This window comes from Oryzias latipes, chromosome 20 (genome assembly GCF_053564925.1).
Source record: "Oryzias latipes strain Hd-rR chromosome 20, Olatipes_Hd-rR_3.1".
In the NCBI taxonomy this organism is placed as follows: Eukaryota; Metazoa; Chordata; class Actinopteri; order Beloniformes; family Adrianichthyidae; genus Oryzias; species Oryzias latipes.
In genome coordinates, this window is record NC_136256.1 from 23,965,207 (window position 1) to 23,984,640 (window position 19,434).

At 37.3% G+C, this 19,434-nt stretch overlaps 1 protein-coding gene across 2 annotated transcripts in view; it reads right to left on the reverse strand.

Moving 5' to 3' along the window:
* The window catches only part of ptprn2 (protein tyrosine phosphatase receptor type N2), a 122,983-nt gene that overhangs the window by 37,902 nt on the left and 65,647 nt on the right, over positions 1-19,434 (reverse strand). For both annotated transcript variants that reach the window (XM_078938187.1, XM_020712453.3), the window contains one exon: positions 14,028-14,092. In XM_078938187.1, coding sequence (XP_078794313.1) covers positions 14,028-14,092 — 65 coding nt within the window. The remainder of the gene's footprint in view (positions 1-14,027; positions 14,093-19,434) is intronic.

The following is a 19,434-nucleotide window of genomic DNA, read 5'->3' on the forward strand; positions in this document are numbered from 1 at the left end:
TTTACTTTGAGTCCAACAACAAATGTTTTAATACCACCTTCTTAACAATAAAGTCTATTGTAGTGTCCTTTTTTATTATAAAAGGTGTATGTCTGGAGATGTTTTGGCATTCGTTGCTGACGGTTTGTAGGTTTTGTGTGACAGTAGACTGCAGTAAACTGCTGAATAATAAAGCAATTTATCGGAACTTGAATTGCCAATGAAATCCCTGAAGTAGCCAGATACAAAACAAGCAAACCAATTTATTGAATTAAAGACTTATTGCTGTTATTAAAACTAAACGTTTATTTCCTTAATTTGCTTTTCTAAAACATAAACACAGCTATTAACTTGTTGATATTACATTATTCGTTATTTTTGTATGTTGTGCATCAATCAAAAAATCAATTTGAAAAGTTTGAGAAAAGTCGGCCCACCAAAATAAAAGTTCTGCTCTTAGTTCATATCAGTATTTAACAGACATGTCTGTTTAAAGACACCAAAATTTATCTCTAATCTGAGAATTCTCTCTGAAGATAATGTGTGGCTTTAAATTTAAAATATAATATTCCCCTTCAAAAATGGATGAATTTGTTTCAGTTTTTCTAAGGTGGGAAAATCTATTACTAAGTTTAAGTGAGTTACCTAAACTTATTAATTTTTCTTTTTTACAGATCTCTAAAGTTTACTTTACTCTTAGCAAAATGGTGCTCAAAACACCATTATAAATATCAAGTTTGCGAAAACATTAAACCAGAACAAACTTTTTTACTTTGTTTTGTATGTAGTACTTGCATTTATTTTTGCTATAAATTTTGGAATGTTAATTCTAAGATAAATTATTTTCTTAGAAACTAAGCTTATTGCAACAGAACTAAATCAGAAGAATTAATTATTAGTAATTCATTTTATAATGTGAAATAAAAAAAAACCTAAAACATCTTTTCCATCTTGTCAACAGTTAAAAACAGTAGGAAATACAAACGGTTTTAATTGTTTTCTTTGAACAGACACACTACTTTTAGACTATTGTGCTTTCAGCAAACGTTTTTGTTTAATCTCAGAGAGAGATAAGACTGCAATTAATTTCGAGAAGCAGGGGGAAACACTGACACAATACATCAAGTCACACATGAATGGTGAAAGGCAGGGATACGTGGTCTGCTGTGGAATAACACAGATAGTCAAAGGCAGCAATAGAAAATATGAAACTACTGCCACCAGAGACTTGGGGAAATGGTGCTGGGAAACTCTGATACTAAAAATTTACACTAGAGAGACAAATAGAGACGTTTAGAGAGGTGTTGAGGCCGACATGAGTTCAGGGGGCGTGTCAGCGTATACTTGAAAGTGCTGGACACACTGCATTGAATTTTCATTGAACCGTGACACAGTTTTGGTGAATTTTTATGGAAAAAAAAAAAGTATTTTAAAACTTGCATGGCTGTTCCATGGATGATGGAAAAAAACACAGTCAATATGCTTAATTTAAAGAGTAAAATTCTATTATGTTGTTAAAATTTTTAACCCCGTGACCCAATAAAGGGATTCAGCGGGTTCAGAAAATGGATGGATGGATTATTATAATTTGAAAGCTATTTAGTGGGATCCACAGAATAGCGTGCGTCTTATTGTTACATTAGATAAATGCTTTAAAATTCTGCATGAATTAAAAAAAAAAAAATACCACCACTTTTTAAAATGTCACCATCCCAGATAAAATGGAAAAAGGACATTCATCCCATTTTGACTTCAAAAAATTGAAATAAAGGCTTGCAGAGGAGATACCATTGATAAGAGACCTCTTGTTTGAGTGACAGGTGAAATCTGTTTCATTTAAATCTCTCACATTTAAGCATCTGGTGTTCACTTTGCTGCAGAATGATTTATTTCAGAACAGTAAAGTGGAATGCATTTCAAATCAGTTCTTTCTAAACCGGACTGATTGTATCGCTTATTTCACATCTCACATTTTTATTCAGAGATCTGAAACAATGCTCCTAACAAAAGTAAGGAAGGACAAGGTTTAGATGTCTACAATGACTGTACACACTTTTATAGCACATTGTGATCCTAGTAGGTAAAGATTTGTGTGTTTGACTACAGAGTTTCTTTTTTTTACATTTTGGGTGGGGGTGGACCTTGTGATTTTCAAGGAGTGGTCTCAGTGGTCTTTTAATTTTAGTTATGGCATTAAAAATAAAAATAAAAAGCTGTTGTTTTCTAGGACATAGTTAATGCTGATACGTGTCTAATTAGAAACCCAGCCACCCTTCCAACCCTATTACCGAGAGCTCTCTGTTTTCATGCTCGCCTACAAGCTTAAAGGGAGCTTGTGACCTGCCTAACGTATTTTCTACGTCACAAATGCAATATTTGTCAAACTTTATTTTGTCGTCTGCTCCTGATGCACAACAATTTGAATAAATAAATACTCCAAAAGCTAACTTTGAGCTTTTTTTTCTTTATACTCCATCACTAGAAAAATGTCACAAGAACATGTGATATTTTATCAATCAAACACAGCTTTTCTTTACCAGGACAAAATATTTTTCACTTAAAAGTTTTTTTCTTACTTAAGAGCATTTTGAAATATTACGTCCCTGGAAGAATTTCATTTAAGGAAGCCTTATACTTTTAAACTTGCAGTGGGTTCTCCACTGCTTTGCTGATCTGTTGAGTGTTGATGGAAAAAAAAAACATTGACAGAAATTGTGTAGCATTCATGCCGTTTCAAATCTGTCCTGTCCGACACTATTGTTGAATATGGTGTCAACTGCAGCTACAGTGAATTGGACCTTGTGCTTGTTAGCTTAGGAGACTCCCTACCTGACAGAGCACAGACGAGCCAATAAGACTAAGAAGTAAGAATAGGCATCCTGAGGGAGCAACCTCAGATTTGGTCACTAGACATATCCACCTAATGGCAAACTTTTGCCTCTTAAGCTCAAATGTCCCCCATATTAGCCTGTCTAAAAATATTAAATCTGATTCTTTTTTATAGCATGCAGCACCTCAAATTAAATTTGTGAGTAAATTATCACTATAGGGATGTCTCTCAGGACAATAGTGGGTCATTACTCCTTCTAGTTTAAATGAAATGAAAACAATAAACATTTGTGATCACACTGGATTGAGTTGATTGGACAGCCAGCACCCAGCATGTCTCCAGCTGCACCTTGGTGACAAAGAACTCGGAGCATATTGAAGCCACCTGCCCGGACATACGCGTCCTTCATCAGTTACAAGTTGTGTAAGTGAAGATTTAGATGTAGAATGACAGGAGGCGGAGCGTGATGGGCTAAGGGTCATCTCCCTGTAAATGCACATCGCCACGGCCTCATAAATTCTCATCAGTGTCTTCATTAAACATTTTCCTCTGCTGTCGCCATGACAACGCTGGCCCAGCGTGTGCCCTTAGGGAGAGGCGTGTGCGCCTGGAGATTTTTTTTGGGGGGTAACTTGGCACAGACAACACCGACCCATACCTCCACTGCAGATTTGAACGGGTGGAGGGGTGGCATGCAGCCAGGGCGAGTAGATCTGCTCCATGACGATCACACTTGACAAGCACTGGCTGTGTCTGGACTGGAAGCAAGCACCCTGATTTCTTTCTATAATTACTGCTAATCGGAGGCGCCGCAGCCCATGCTAATGAAGCCACACCAATCAGCTGGGGTGTGTATATGTGTGTCTGTGTGTGTGTGTGCGTGTCAGGGGGCCTTGTGCTGCACAGCAGCTTCTTTGCATGAACTGAGCTGACATTTCCTGGCCAGCACTGCAGCCTTACTTGCATGTCTGTTTGTCTCACAGCTCCAGCGGCCTTATAAGAGTAGTCTGCCCTCGAGCCAAACCAAGCAGCACGGCTTGTGGAGAGAAACCCCTGTGAATCCTTAATGAGGCTGCAGCCACGGCCGTTTCAGCTGCCAGTTTGCAGCTCACATCTCCCGCTGCTTCGCACCACAGCCTCTTACAACAACACAAAGTACGGCTGATCAGAATTTCTGAAGGCAGAATTAATTATGATTTATGTCAGGATTTTGATGGCTTTGTAATATAATAATATATCAGCAGCTCATTATTGTGAATGCATATAATCAATCTGGCCTATTTTCACCCGCAAACATAATTACACTGAATGGCTTTTAGTGAAACTGTGATGTCGTCTTTTTCATGTATATAATGAATAGTGACAGATGTGATTGCATGTATTTGAGGACTTGGCTTCCTAAGATTCAATCGCCTTTTGTTGTTTCCTACAATGAAAATTAATCCTGCTACTAGTTCATCTTATAGACAAGGCTTTGAAAATGACACAGAATTACAGAGATTGATCCCAAAATTGTAAAGAGAGGACTTGTCTTTCAAAGCTGATCATGCTGCAGATGACAGATAAGATCAAAAGCAAAGCAGAAATAGCATCTTTTAAGTCACAACTTCTCACTTATAAATTATATATATGTACATTTGTTTCCCTTCAAACTATTCAGGATGCAGGTCTTGCCAACTAACTAATCCAATGTTTCTCCTCTCTTTCAGTTATGCACCTGTGGTGGCTGCATCTGAGCATTTGCAGCAAGCACCTGACATAACTGCATGTTAATTTAAAAAGGTCTCCAGGCAACCACATCTAAATCCAGAGGACTGTGATGTGTGAAGCACGTAGTCACAGAGCGCTTTAAGATCCACTTCTGGTTTTAGTCCTCACCTTTATATTTTTGAGGCTCGACTGTGTCGTCATTACATCATATTTGTAACAGATAAGTCATGATATCTAGTGGTGTTCACTAGTAAAAACAGTTTTTTCTCAAAATAAGTTAAAGCATTTAGAAAACAATGTGTTTTTTTCTAGTTTAAGTGAAAAAATCTGTCAATGGAACTAGTAGAGTTTATATTAGTAACATTTCCTAAAATAAGATGTGATGCCCTGCTCTTTCAGGACAAATCCTAATCTTGCAACTATAGCTATAAGCACTCATATTTAGGTATTTTGCTCTGAATGCCTTAAAACAATAAGCATGTATCTTTTACTTTTTCCTCAAAAGATCTCCTATTTTAAGCTCTACAACTGTCCAGCTATCCTTATTTTCATGCAGAGTAATTAATATAGGACAAGAATTTAACATTTTGAGATCAACTTGTCAAAAATGTATGTAAATTCTGAGTAAAAAAACACTTTCATTAAAGATATTACTTACATCTCACTGAAAAGTTACTAGTAAGTTAGTTTTGTCTTATATCAAGTGTAAAAAGATATTTAAACAAGAAAGTAAACTGAAAAAATGTTGGGATTTTGTGTTTTTGCAGTGTTATATCTTATTTAATTAAAGAGACTGACTTAAAAATGTTTTCTGAACAGACACAAGATGTTGCATCCATGCAGCCTACAGAGAAAAAGAAACAAACATCTGTCGGAGCAACTGTGTAAGACCTCAAAATAATTGAACAAACTGGTAGAGATAGTTGCTCTGAGATGTTCTAGAACTTTTCAGCCACAAGAAACGTTTATGGAAAACAGAATCTGGCATGTAAGAAAAGCAAAAATACACTTATAGAATTTAATGCACACAAGCTTTGGAGCAACTTCAATAAAGAAGATCTACGTTGGGGTTTTCCATCGCTCTACACACTATTATCAACTAGGACTTTACATGAAACCAATAGCTAAATAGCCCAGCTTCTTCTCAGCCCATCACAATCCTATTTTTGTCTTTAAACTCATAAATAATTTACTCTTTCTAAAATTTAGACAGTTTGCCATCCCTCCTCCACCCTGTTCTCCACTTTTAGAAATGATTTTGAATGGTTTGGCCTCTATCATCATCTATACTCTGGGTTTATACATCTATGGTCCGAGTTCATCCCAAGTATGGAAGACGTCATCCCCCCACAGCCTATAACCGCCAACTATCATGGAATCATTTCATGTACATTTTTCTATAATATAAATAAATCTTTATTCACAGTCCTAATATCTCTCCGTACTGAACTATAAAAAAATGACCTACCTTTAATTTATTTTTCTTAGAAATCGCGTTGAACAGCATTTTTCTTGAAAATCAATATTTGTTCTCATTTTTATCAATTAACTCTTCATGTTGCAGAATTTTTTTGACATAGCATTATTTCTTTAGAACATAGACGGCATTAATTCAGTGATCCAAACCTTATAAATACTGTCAAACAAGTCATCAGAGTAGTTCTTCATCTAATGCTTTACCTCAATAAATACAAGATCCTCTCAACTCCTCTTTACTCAAGGTCGCAGTATAAAGAAACCAGAACAGCTCATCAAGCAATTCATTTGACCTTGCCATGCAGAAAACATCAAGATTTACAGCAGGACTCACAATTACAGTCAATTAAAGTCAATAAAAGATGATACGACAGTTGATTGCGTTTAATTTGCAGAGAGCAGAGCTGCTTCCGTGTTGTGCACCCTCTGAACTATAATTAATATGCTGCTCTACAGCTACTATACATTCAGACTGGGGTGTATGCTAAAAAGTCAGTTAGGACTCGATCACAAATCAAGATAAACACACAACTATAAGGCAGAGTGGATGCTTTCTTCTGATCACTGTTTTCTAAATACAACTGCTTTTTTGGCATTTAAACTACAAGTTGTCAAAGGAATACTTCTGCTTGGTTTTTGTTTTGATATTAAAAAGATTAGCAAGGGCTGCTGCTTAGCCTGCAGCACTGGGTTTTCCCTGCTGCTGTCAGTACTAAGGTGCCAGATGTGCTAGGCAAAAAGCCACATGATAAATGGCAGAAGGTGAGGGCTGTGCAGCGCGGACCGGGAGCACCCTGCTCCAACATCCTGCTGCCGGTCCCTTGGCATGCAGCTTGTCAGGCCAAATGGCAAACACATCCCCTCTTTAACTCTGACATTTAAAACCTTTGCCATGCTATCCAGCTGTGGACACTGCAGGGTCCCTCGGCACAGTAACCTCAGCCTATTTCAGGCACCCAGACCTCTACCCCACTGCTGCCACTGCCAGACGCCACTCGACACATTTCCATAAACTGCCAGGGCATTTGTTTCAAAAAGTATTGGATGGTTTTTAATTAGAGATATTGTTAAATTGTATTTCTAAAATTCAGACGTTAAGCCCAACAAGGACCATACCCCTAATGGGGTTATTATTAGGGGTGTGTATCTTTCCCTCTCACATGATCCAATACGCATCTCAATACATGGTTCATGAATGGATACATAAAAGATTCAACTAACTTTGTGGCGATATGATACAGTCCAGATTTTTTACCTAAATGGATACAATCTAGATATGTATCATTCATTTGGCATTAAAAACTACAAACTAAAATGTTTTTGAACAGAGAAACTCTTCTTTTTTTTCTGATTGCACTTTTTACGTAAAGCAACAAAAAAGAATGACTAAAGGATATAACAGCTTCTAACATTAACGCCTGGTATTTTAGGTCTTTTAAGCTACGTTCACACCAGGTAGATGACACACGCTCAAGACAGCACTAAACGTGTTGTTGAACACTCGTTCACTCCATGGTGTTCACAATGGACAAGCAGGGAGGGGATTCTTTTATTTTTTCTTTTTATTTACAATTGCATGTCTGTCATATAGTGTTGGAAGAGGCCTGGCGCGAAATGTTGACGCGGTGCAAGTCTCGTGAATCTTGCTCCTGGCTTTTTCTTTCACAGCTCTATTCCGATATATGAAAGACTTGGTGTCATAGAATTTTGCTTGGGCACAAACCATAATTATTAATTTCTCCTTCGCGATCAAATTTCAAACAGTTGGCACTTCCGTGAAATTGGATTTGGATTTTAAATGTTTTATTTCAAGCAATCAAAGCAGAAACATATACCCATAGAGGCATACATCAAACATAGAATAATTTGTCATAAAATTGATTGGAAAATATGCATACGCTCACATACACTAATAAATATTTCAGTTATTACGTACTCATAATCACAAATGACCATCCAATCTGTATGTAGAGCCTGAGGCTTGTGGAACCATGGTTGAACTTGAGAGTTTTGAGCACAGAACACCCCATCCCTCACTGTGGATCATCTCCAGCCAGTTGACCCAACTTGGCAGAAGCAAGCTTGTGATTGGACATCTTTGGTTTCCATAAAATGTACATAAAGACACAGTAGAGAGCACAACAGGAAGAGCAACTGACAAAGATAGCCAGAAACTGATTAATTACTTCCTGATCGATTTTATACATTTTTACCAACATAATCTGTAGTTGTAAACTTATAACTGCCATTAGTCTCAGTGCTTGATTGACCTTTTGATACGTATCTGTATCTTTTATATCCCTAGTTATCATGGTCTAAGTATGTTTGTCAGGAGATGGGTCAGGCAAAAGAAGAAAAACTAAAAAAAAAAAGCAACTCAGGAACACAAAGTACTATTTTAATTTAAAAATTAGACTGCTGCATATCTGCTTGCATTTTCCAAGGGACAAGCAACAATAAAAAGTTCAGAGCATTCTGGTTGCTACATATGCCAATTATGGAGCTGTAATCTGCAGTTTTATTGAACAAGATACAGCTGTCTGGAGAAGCAGTGGATCGATTAGACTATTTATGACAGTTTACAAGCCTTAATTGCTGCACCTTTTTGGATTTAATTTGATCTAAACCTACATAATACCTCCGAGGCCATCTCGGCCTTGAGCTTCTCCCAAAAGTTAGAGGTGGACACTGGAAAAGAGAAACGGCCCTTCAAAGAACAAAGTAAAAAAAAGACCAGCATCAAGCAAACACAGCAGCCGCATCTCCCTTTAACAAAGCAAACATAAAAGAAGCAAGAGTGTAAACACTTTACATTCTGACTCTCATTAAAAAACAGACAAGTCTGGCCGCTCCGGAGAGGGGGAGTGCACGTCATGATATATAGAGAAAGGCAAATACCAAGCTGCATGGCATGTTATCAAAGGCATTTCTTCAGTCCAAAGGTCAGGTGATGGTAAAAAGGTTGCTGAGAAACGGAGCTGCTGGACGGGCTTTCATCAGTGGGAGGCAGCTGGAGTCTCCAAAGAGGAAGCGTTTCTCCAGGCTGCATTCTCAGTGGGGCTGCTCCACTATGACATTTCACATCCAGATCTGCCACAGCAATGGCATTTCAGCCACTTTTAAAACAGCCAGAATGGCCTCCTGCACTGCTAAAAATTTTATAGATGGCTCTCATTTATTGTTTACATTTAGTGCTGTGTTTGAGGAGGATTGTATAGGTTATCAATATGAAAGGGACAGCTGAGGACCAATGTGCCATTGATTGGCTCATAGAAATAAACAGGGTATAAATGCACACAGTAACTAAACAACTCAAAACCCAGCAGAGCTCATGATTTGTATGCAAGCAAGCCAGCCAAAATTCCTCTAAGGCACTGAATGCCAGAAGAAAAATACAAAACTTAAAAATGATCATGATTGTTTCTTATCTTCCACTTCTTATGGTTTTAAAAAGTTGGGAACACATGTACGGAAGCAAAGCTAATACCGGATAAACTTGCTTTCACATGTATTCCAGCCGGAGCACATTTTTTCTCCGCTAGGAAACGGGCAGTTTAGTTTTCCTTTGAAGTCTCAGCTGAAATGATTTGTCCCATTTGCTTGGTTAGATTGCAGTCACTGATGGTTGCACAAGCGCAATATACTACAATGTTCAGGCTTTGTTAGATTAAAGACAGCAAAAAGGCCCTGGTAAAAAAATAAAAATAAAATGGAAATAAATATTCATGTGACAGTGTCTTCTGTCAAAAGAAAATGTAAATTGAGCGTGATCATCTCTGGGGCTGAAGATGCTGGATCCCACTGAGTGCATTATGGATGGTGGTACAAATGTAGTTTTTGTTCTTTACTTTTGATTCTATTGTAATTTTGACATAAAAGGAACACCATGAACAGTTTGAGGGACAAAGCAGGTAAAAAGCAAAAATACACTAAAGTTATAGTAAAAAAAAAAAAAATAGAAGTCTTTCATGAGCAAAAGTTGCATATTAAAGATACAAAATAACCAAAATAAGTGAAGTTTATTTTGGTACTACCATACTTTATGTGACATTTTGAAGTTTTAAATATCAAAATAAAGACACAAATTTAGATTTTAGTAAATGACTGTTACTTTTGAGTTTTGCAAAAATGTTTATCTTAGGAAGAAGCTTTTAAAAGAAAAATATAGGAACATACGTTTAAATGTCTTCTTCAAACATCCACTCTGATTAAAATTGTGTTTTGGGTGTTTTTATCACATTTTGTGGCATTGTTCCGATGATGGAAGACACTTATGAATATAATTAAGCTTAAAATTACATTTGTTTCAAATCATAAATCAGAATCAGACAGAAAATTGCTGTTTTAAAAAGACCGTATTCGTGACGTCTAGAAAATACACAATCTCCCTGCTCCGTTCAAGCAGCAAAATCTATGACATACAGGTTGAATTACTCTTTTAGCTATTTGTTGTCAAATCTAACACCTAAGTTCATTTTTCTTTCTTAATTGATTTCTTGTATAATATTCATGATATTTTTGTTTCCTTCTCTCCTCTAACCTTTTTATTTTCCACTTAGGTGTGATTAATTGTTGTGGTTAATTGCATCAGCTGTTTCCTTTCAATAATTTCTCTCTCCTTTACTTAATTTTTCTAGCTGCTTTTTGCCTAAACTTTTTCATGCTTTTTGCCTTCATTTGGATAACTTGCTTCAGTTATCCAGTTTGCTTTTCTTCGTCCTTCCTTTACTAGAACAGAAAAGATAACAAGTAAAAGGTTAATTAAAGAAACATTCTTGCTCTTGAATCGTTTTTTTAATATAGCAAAAATCATTTACATTGTACAATTATTCAGATTAAAAAAGGACGTTTTTTAAAAAGATTTTAATTAAGTTGCTGGAGTTGCAATAATAGTAAAGAAAAAAATATTGCACAGAAACCTCCCAGATTCATGGTAAAGGGGTCATCATTACATGTGACCTTATTTCTGAAATGAGTTCAGCGTCCGTGGCTCTGCATTTTGTCATTTGATTAGGGAGATAACACGAGCTTTCAGCATTCATAACACTGTGGCCTTCAGCGTGTGTTCTTCACATCAGAGAGGTTTTCGAGTTTTATTTCTCCTGAAATGTAATTTTAAACACAGGCAAGAGAAAGATAAAAATCTTAGTGCAAATGAATAGTGTGCTAGTCTGTGAGTATTTCTCACAGTCAAGGACAAACATTGATACCAAACTTTGTATTTATTTCACAATTGTGAATGCAAAATGCAAAAGCAACTCACACATCTACAGTGATGAGACTCCACGTCTGCCATATATGATTTACATTTAGTGGTTGAACAATCAGTTGACATGTAGCTCTGGGATTTCAGTGCTTAATGAGTGGTACTTCACACATGCATTTTGCCAGAGTTATCCTGAGCACAAGACCACTGTCAAAATGTCATTGGATTTCAATTTAACTACCAACTTAATCACAAGGGAAACATCCCATGCAGAGAGAATGGATGCTTAAATGAAATCTTTCTGTTTTATTAGGACATATTGGCACACAGACAACACAAAATGCTACAAACACGCAGCTTTGCAGCTGTCAGGGTGATTATTATTGCCGTTTTCTTATAATTACATTTATAATTCTGGAGGAAAGCCTCTCCAAAACCATGCGACTGTCTGTGGCATTTACAGAGTAAGTTGGAGATCATTAGGAATTTAATTAAGAGAAATGCTAATGTTCAGAAGAGATTTTTTGAGCTTAAATATCCCACAAACATTAAGTAAAATTTTTTATTTATTATTTTTTTATTTATTAAACCCAAGCAGGATGCTAATATTAATGATCTAATCTACAGTATGGCCGCTGAAAATCTTAAAAAAGAAAGTGATTGACGTAGCCCACACAAACCACAGGCTGGCTGTAAATCCACAGCTTTCGCAGTGACTCAGAGAAGGAGGGCAGAGAGGAACAGTCACACAGCTTTTGAGGAACAATTAAGTTATGGAAGTCAGCGTGCGCCATCAACTTCCTGGGTCTACATCCCACACTGAGAGCAGGCTGATAATAACATATTGAAGACATATTTTCAGCCCAGTGTGAATGTAAACAGTGCAGCCGCTCTTTATTTGGAAATTTCAAATAAAACACACAGCTTTTACGTCCAACTTATGTTTTAAAATGTAAAAAGTCATCTCTATCTCCTCTTCTTTGTAAACCATCTTCCAGGCAATAAATAACACGGTAGCTACTTCTCAGCTTATTGACTAAAGTCTCCTCCTCCCCACTTTGACATTTGCTTATCCTCGCTGTATCCACCAGTATTGACGTTTGCGCTATCTGGACATCTTCCTAAGCTGTTCTGTCATTTGTCACCCCTTAAATAAAACCAAGGAGAGCGAGGCTGTTAGTGATAGAACGTAACGGTACAAGCCAATCTTTTTTCCTACAAATGTAAGAGGAAAAATTCAGAACTTTCAGCTGATTAATTTCCCGCTTTGTATGTGTAATAAATTGAAAGAGCAAGCACATTTCTATTTCTGCGACTAGGAAAAAAAAAAAACATCTTTCTTGCATCCTCCATCATGAATTCACTCATAAATGCGGTCAATTTAGTGCAAATTTACTGAAAGCAAGCTCCTGGTTTAACACCTTTTAAACTAATGCATTTGAAGAGCCCACTTTACAAGCTCTTCTGTCAAAAGCTACTATTTTCCCCAACTTACCCTTAAACTCTCAGCTTCTGCGATACAAACTGGTGAGATCAACACATTCGCATTAGAGCTGTTGTTCATAAAACACTTTACGAGCGACTTTCACAATTTGTCCTCTGCCAGCTTGATATTTGCAGAACAGTAAATGCTGCACTTCCTCTACATGCATCTCTGCAAACACAGTCTGGTGCAGATTTTCTCCCCATGAGGTGGAAGAAGGATTCTTCCTCTTCTCCCTCCCTCTTTCTAACCATAGCCTCCCTCAACCTATCTCCTGCAGTGAGGCTATTATTGCAGCTAATTATCTACAAATAGGCCCAATATGACAAACACAGCCTTGTTCCAGAGCTAGCTAAGCACAGGAATCACTCTGAGCATGGATAAACAAATGAAAGGAAGCCAGGGAGGGAAAGACATTTAGAAAATATTACAAAGAAAAGCAATATTTTTTCAAAAAAAGATATGTGATAAAACCCAAAGTGGAATAATATGAGAGATGCTGTGAAGCAAAACAAAAAAGGTACAGAGTAGTAGGAAGCAGGTGGGTGAAGAAAGGCTCTGACGTCAAAAAGGAGAGAGACAGCATAGATGGCACTAACACAGGGAAATGATCTTGTCTGTGCCTTGTGTGATGGTTGTTGCCACTGGCAACTGTCCTGCAGTGCACAGGCCATATCCACTTAGCTCCCAGCATGCCTCAGGATCAGGGCAGCTCAAGGGTCTGTGGCTGTCTGTCTCATTTCCATAGGGGAACTCAGTTACCAGGCAAGCACGGAGGGCTATAACGCATGAATGGGTGCTTGATTAGATCCTCACCTTTGATACATATGAATATTTATCACTGTTGAATAAATACACATTACTCTCCTTTCATCTGGATCATACGGAGAGCTCTTCTTCTCCTCCTCTTCTCTTAATTTTTTCCTATGAATATGTCACAGTAGTCTTCAGGCTCCTGACAAGTGACAAGCACTCAAGATAATCCCTTTATTGTTGCTGAAAGGCAGCGAACAACACTTACTTTAAGTTTCATAAAGCTCATCGTGCTTTTGTCTTGTTTTTCATTCGGAATGGTGATAACAGCTCTGAGACACCTCAAGGAAATGAATCGAAGGGACAGCAATCACCTTGGCACACTGAAAAATGTGTTTGCTGTAAAAGATTACTGTTTGGCTGCACAGTTGAAGCTGCAGATGTGACGCAGGTGTTAAGACAAACTGAAATCACACAGCTTCTCCTGTTTTATCTGCCCATATACAGAAAATGAGCATGGTCATACCCGCTCTTTTTTTTTTTACCTTTCAGAGCAGAGTAGAGGATGTTTGAGGGTGACTTATACTTACATCGCTAACTCCAGCCTCCACAATCTTCAGGCCTGTCTCCTTTTCCAGCTGCAGCTTCTGCTGGACTGCAATGGGAGACAAAAGCAGAGGAGGTATGAGAGAAGGATGAACAATGGATGACAGGGCAGCAGATTCATGTGCTCCTGAGGCAGAACAAGAGGTCAGTGAAACTGAGACGGATGCAGCGGATCTGAGTCAGATCTCAGGCTGCTCATGGAAAGTGTGCATCCCACGTATATTCATCTTTTCAAATATCTGTCATCACTTTATTCTCTTCAGATAATAAAGGCAACTTTGAATGCTAATTTTTGCACTTCAGGTTCATTTTAGGTCTGTAAGAGACCTAGTATGGATATTAGAGAACTGTGAATGAGCTGCAGGAACCTAAGAATCTCAGAAGCTGCTAAGCCACAAAAGCCCTGGCTGAGATTTAAGTCTAACACAATACAAAAACTCTTCATCCCAAGCAGATTGATACTTCTAAAGACATTTTCCAGTGAATGATCATGGACTTTCCTATCTTATTGTAGAAATAAAGTAGGCAGCCCTTCAGTAGATAACAGGATTCCAGAACAGCTATTTTGGACTTGAGTATTAAGATGTTTTAAGTTCAAAATAATCACATCAGTAACTCATATTGATAAGTAATAAAATTACAACAATTTTTTTATACAATAAACTTCTTTAGTTTTTACTTTAATATAGATGCTAAATGAAGGTTAAGTTTGGAGCGGAAATGATTTGTTGCATATTTGCATCAATAGGTGATTAGGGGTTAAATCCAATTTTACTATAAAACCTCAATTTTGTAGAAACTTAATTCATTTTAAATCAAATCATTTTTGAAGCACCAGCTGACAACAAAGATTGTCCTGAAAGAAAAATTGTAAAAGGGACACTTAGTTCAATTTTTCCTTACTGGAATGTCAAAGTATTGAATTAGATTTGATCAAAAGCTTTATGTTCCTGCAACAATTATAAATATTGCATCCAATTTATTACAGTAATTATTACAAAATATTTACTACTGCGAGTGGTTGGTAGGTCAGCTTAGCACAATATGTAAGTATGAATCAGTTATTTTGCAATAATTTGTGGAATAAAGCTCCGGAGGATTAATTTATGTCAAACTAAGAATAAAGTTTTAGAACCTCCACATGCTAATTCCTGTTGTGTTAGATAACCTTATATTGAGCCTGTTGAAAAAAATTCAAATCTAACCACAAGTGTCTGAATAGAGAGTTTGAGAGTTAGCACTAAAGCAGATGACAGACTGTCACAACAAAACCTGCTTAAAAATCAATGAAAAATCCAAAATATATCACTTTGAATGCACTTATTGAGCACAAGGGCCCTGACTTGCGCAAGATTAGCAGATACAGTTCCTGTACATTTATGGCACACAATACTTAAGCTCCAGCCTTTGTTCTTCTAGTAATTAATACAACACCCACATCAGATCCTCAAATCTTCTGATCTAATCAAATATGGCATCCTATTTCCAACGCTTTGTTCACAAAGGATATTGTCATGCAAATCAAACTAAAATTGGGCCGATGCTGAATATCCATCGCTCAAGATCACAGTGCTGCCGACTTTTCCCTCCTCACTGTGCTTATCCTGCCTTCCGCACTTTAATGGAAACATTCATTTTGCCAAACAAAATCAAAGCGGCCTTAATAGATTACACCAATTTATAGACTGAAAAGGAAAAAAAAATCATTTTAATTAAGTCTGTTTGCATCTGAATGTGATTGGTAATGTAGAAAAGGAAAAAAAAAAAGAGTTGAAGGGAGAGCAGGTCCTTTAAATCCCATCTCCCCAGATGAAGGCTATGCAAATGACCCTGAAGAGCTGAACCCCACCTCACACTCCAAATTCGGCGGTGGGCCTGTTTAATTAGTATTTTAATCTACCCCGATGATTCCACTCAGTCCACAATGCATGCAAAATTCTATCTAATTAACTACGCTACTTTTAGTATAATCATCCATCTCCCTGGCTCTTCCTCTGTCGCCTTTTCTCTTCCTGGTTATTAAGGATCCTGCAAACATTGATCATCCTATCATCCCATCAACACGGCAGCAAAAGGGACAACTTCTATTTTGGGTAGTCACCAAGGGGTGTCTGTCTAAAGGGAGCAAAATGAAAACAGGAAGTTGGAGAAGGCAAGTGTGCATTTAAAATCTCCACAGTGGTGAAGAAAGGAAGACAACGAAGACATTCCACTGTCAGTGAGGGGAAAATTTGAGTGTACGCTCACACCCCTGCATTTAGTCGCTCGCTACCAGTACCTGCCCAGGTCTGGTGCTGTTCAGGAGGGGGTAATGAGCGAGGTAATTGGGCCCATCTGGGTGAGGGGCATAGGTAGTGGAAGAAGCTGCTAAAAGGTCATACAACACCTTTGGTCCTAACAAGGACCCTTCTTGGGTCACAGTGCATCATGAGTCAAACTAGCTTAGCCAAGAAATCAAAACACATCATCAGGAGCTCAGGTTTGATTGACAGCCTGACAGGAACCATTTCATGAAGAAGCTAAAGATGCTTAAAGGTCAGCTGGGAAACAAAGGTAAAACGTCAAATCAGCCCAAAGGAAAAGACAGTCCCACAACAACCTCTTTAAATGTAAATACATTGTACTTTCCAAGCTCATTAGCTGGTGACGAGATGGTTTTGGGTGCAGTTGCAATAGATTGCTTATCCTCTCACTGGTTGTACAGATAACAGCCTACAGCATTTCTTCTCGGTCACCTCTTCAATTAACCTCCCACAGGAGCTTGACTCTGTCTCTCTTTTTCTTTTCAAAGACCTACACATTCGGTTTTTATAGGTTTCAAATTAGAGACCAAATACTCCTGACAGGCTGTGGAAAAGAGATGTCAGGTCTCATTTCAGAGCAGCTCCTCCATCTGTTTTAATAGGCACTGTCTGAGGCTATCTAGTCTAATTTTTACTGGTGAGATCTGATCCCCTGTGCCAGTTTGATCCTTTTGGTTGATAAATCGGATTTAAAAAAAGGCGGAGAAAAGAGACACAGAAGGTTTTTAGGGTGAACTGAAATGAAAAAGGAACATGTTTTATCTGAAAGAATAAAAACTTGACTTGAAGGAGGTTTACTCTCAATCAATATGTTTTTTTTTTTTAACAATAGGAGTTTCAAACTGAGAACTAATTCTCAACTTTCGAGGTTTTTAAAATTTCAGACATCAACTCTGTGAACCTTTTATTATTATTTCTTTTTCTGTTTTGCCTCTGCTGCACATTCAAACTTACTTTCTTTATACCTGAGGCTCAAAAAAGGTTTTTGGATATTCCTTCTGAGTGAATAACATTTGTTTCTTCCTCCATATAGAATTTAGAAGGAGATACAAAAGGACAAAATAAAATAATAAATAAACGTTTCACAATGTAAATCTGCTTTTTGCTGTAGAAACTCACTTTCACCACACAAATCAGACACAGAAATTGCATGTTTATTCTTGAACATATATGACTAAAGTGTTTTTTTTTAAGTTTGACAAAAATAAAGAATAAAATAAAATAAGCCAGTAGCCTTCGTCTAATTTATTTGAATTGCCAGTGAAGTAATTTACAAACTTTGAGAAACACACAACTGTTCCACAGAGTGCTGGAAGTGCAGAGCGAAGCTTTAATTTAAAGCCTAATCAATGTTGCCGTTAGGCTGAGGAGCAGAAGAATACTTCAGAAACTCTTCAGGGATTTGTTGAAGAAAAGGAAAAGGCCATTTCAATCAACGAAGTAAAGGATGATTGAGAGTATTCCTTGATGTGCGTGTTAATGAAGAGCAATATAGAATAAAAAGAAAAAAAATGCCATTTAGGTTTAGTTTTTATGTGACATTTAAGTAGCTGTGTTGCACTTACAGCAAAAGGAAACTGAAATTTGATTAAAACTTACTATTGCGTAAATTCAGCATCACCTGTTTTAATTTTTGAACATCGCTCAGCATCGGATATAGTTTTCTCTCCTACCAAACTATATACAGTTGTTGAAAAAAAACCCGCATATTATCCTCTGATTGATCTTTTAATATTCAATAACATCCCAATCCATTTCACCTATCTGCTTCCTTTCCCTTCTGTTCCTCAGGCCCTCTACGTTCAAAACGTCCATCACTCCATCCTTCACTCCAACCAAACAAAATGAAGGCGTTTATTGCGGAGGAGGTCTGACGCCGCTCTACTGCCGTTAGCCCTATCAGCGGGCAATCACACCGATATTAAAGTTGCCATTTTGCTCATCACTTTCCTCTTGCACATATGACGGCTGTCTCGACCTATCGGAGGCAGCGATTGCGGGGTGGAATGGAGGAAGGTGAAGGCAAAGAGAAGGAGCTGATCTCACTGACAGATATGATGCACGGGAACCAATTTTTCAGTCAAAATCTATGGCGAGGAACAAAACAGTAATATTCTTTTATAGCTCAGAGTATGAAGAGATGTTACCTAGACTTTGGAGCAGGAGCATATTTATTACAGGTATAATGTAAACACATAGGGTAAGCCCTTCAGACGTGACATATGCCTGCTGATTTTTATCAAAATGGAATTCGGTGCAGAGATATAGCCATCGCTTTTGCAAAAATTAATATCTCCAACTCATGCATGAGATAAAAAATGAGAAGAAACCATTTGAAATCATATTTCTTACTTGTGGCACTTTGAATGCATATGTGCTACGAGTAAAAAAAAAAAGAGAAAATTCCAGGGGAAGTCAATGTTCTATTGGATGAAGATCACAAACCAATTATTTGGAGGATTAATAGAAACAAAATTGAAGCATAAGCTCTTTGCCAACCAGGGGCATTTAACTTTACCATTTAGTAAATTTAACATGAGGTCATTAAATCTCCCAGACCATTAAAAACGTTTTTAAAATCAACAAAAGTTGGCATTTTGAAATCTTAACTGGAGGCCCTGAAATACTTAACTGTGGCACAACATCAAATGTGTCCAGCTCTATTTATTCTGTGCATTTGTCTGCAGATTAGTGCTGCAATACATAAATTAATAAATCCACCTAAATTACATACTTACTAATACCTCCTTTTTTCCCAATAGTTTTTCCAACTGTTTTGCTTCATGCTAAGCTGCCATTTGTTAGACACATTATGTTTTAATGGATAATATCAGACTTCTGATAAAACAACTTGACTGAAATTGGAGGTGCTGAGTGTCTTAAGCTGCTCTAATCACTTTAAAGTCTTTAAAACCGAATGATTCCCAGTATTGGGAGCTGATTGATCTGCAACATGTGTTTTCTACAGAGTGAAGCAAAGTCAAATCTAAGCTATTTTAAGTCATGAACACACTTTTCTCATCAACTTTACAGTTGAAGGAAAATCAGATGAGCTTTGGAGGTTTAATATACAGAGGAAATTAAAGAT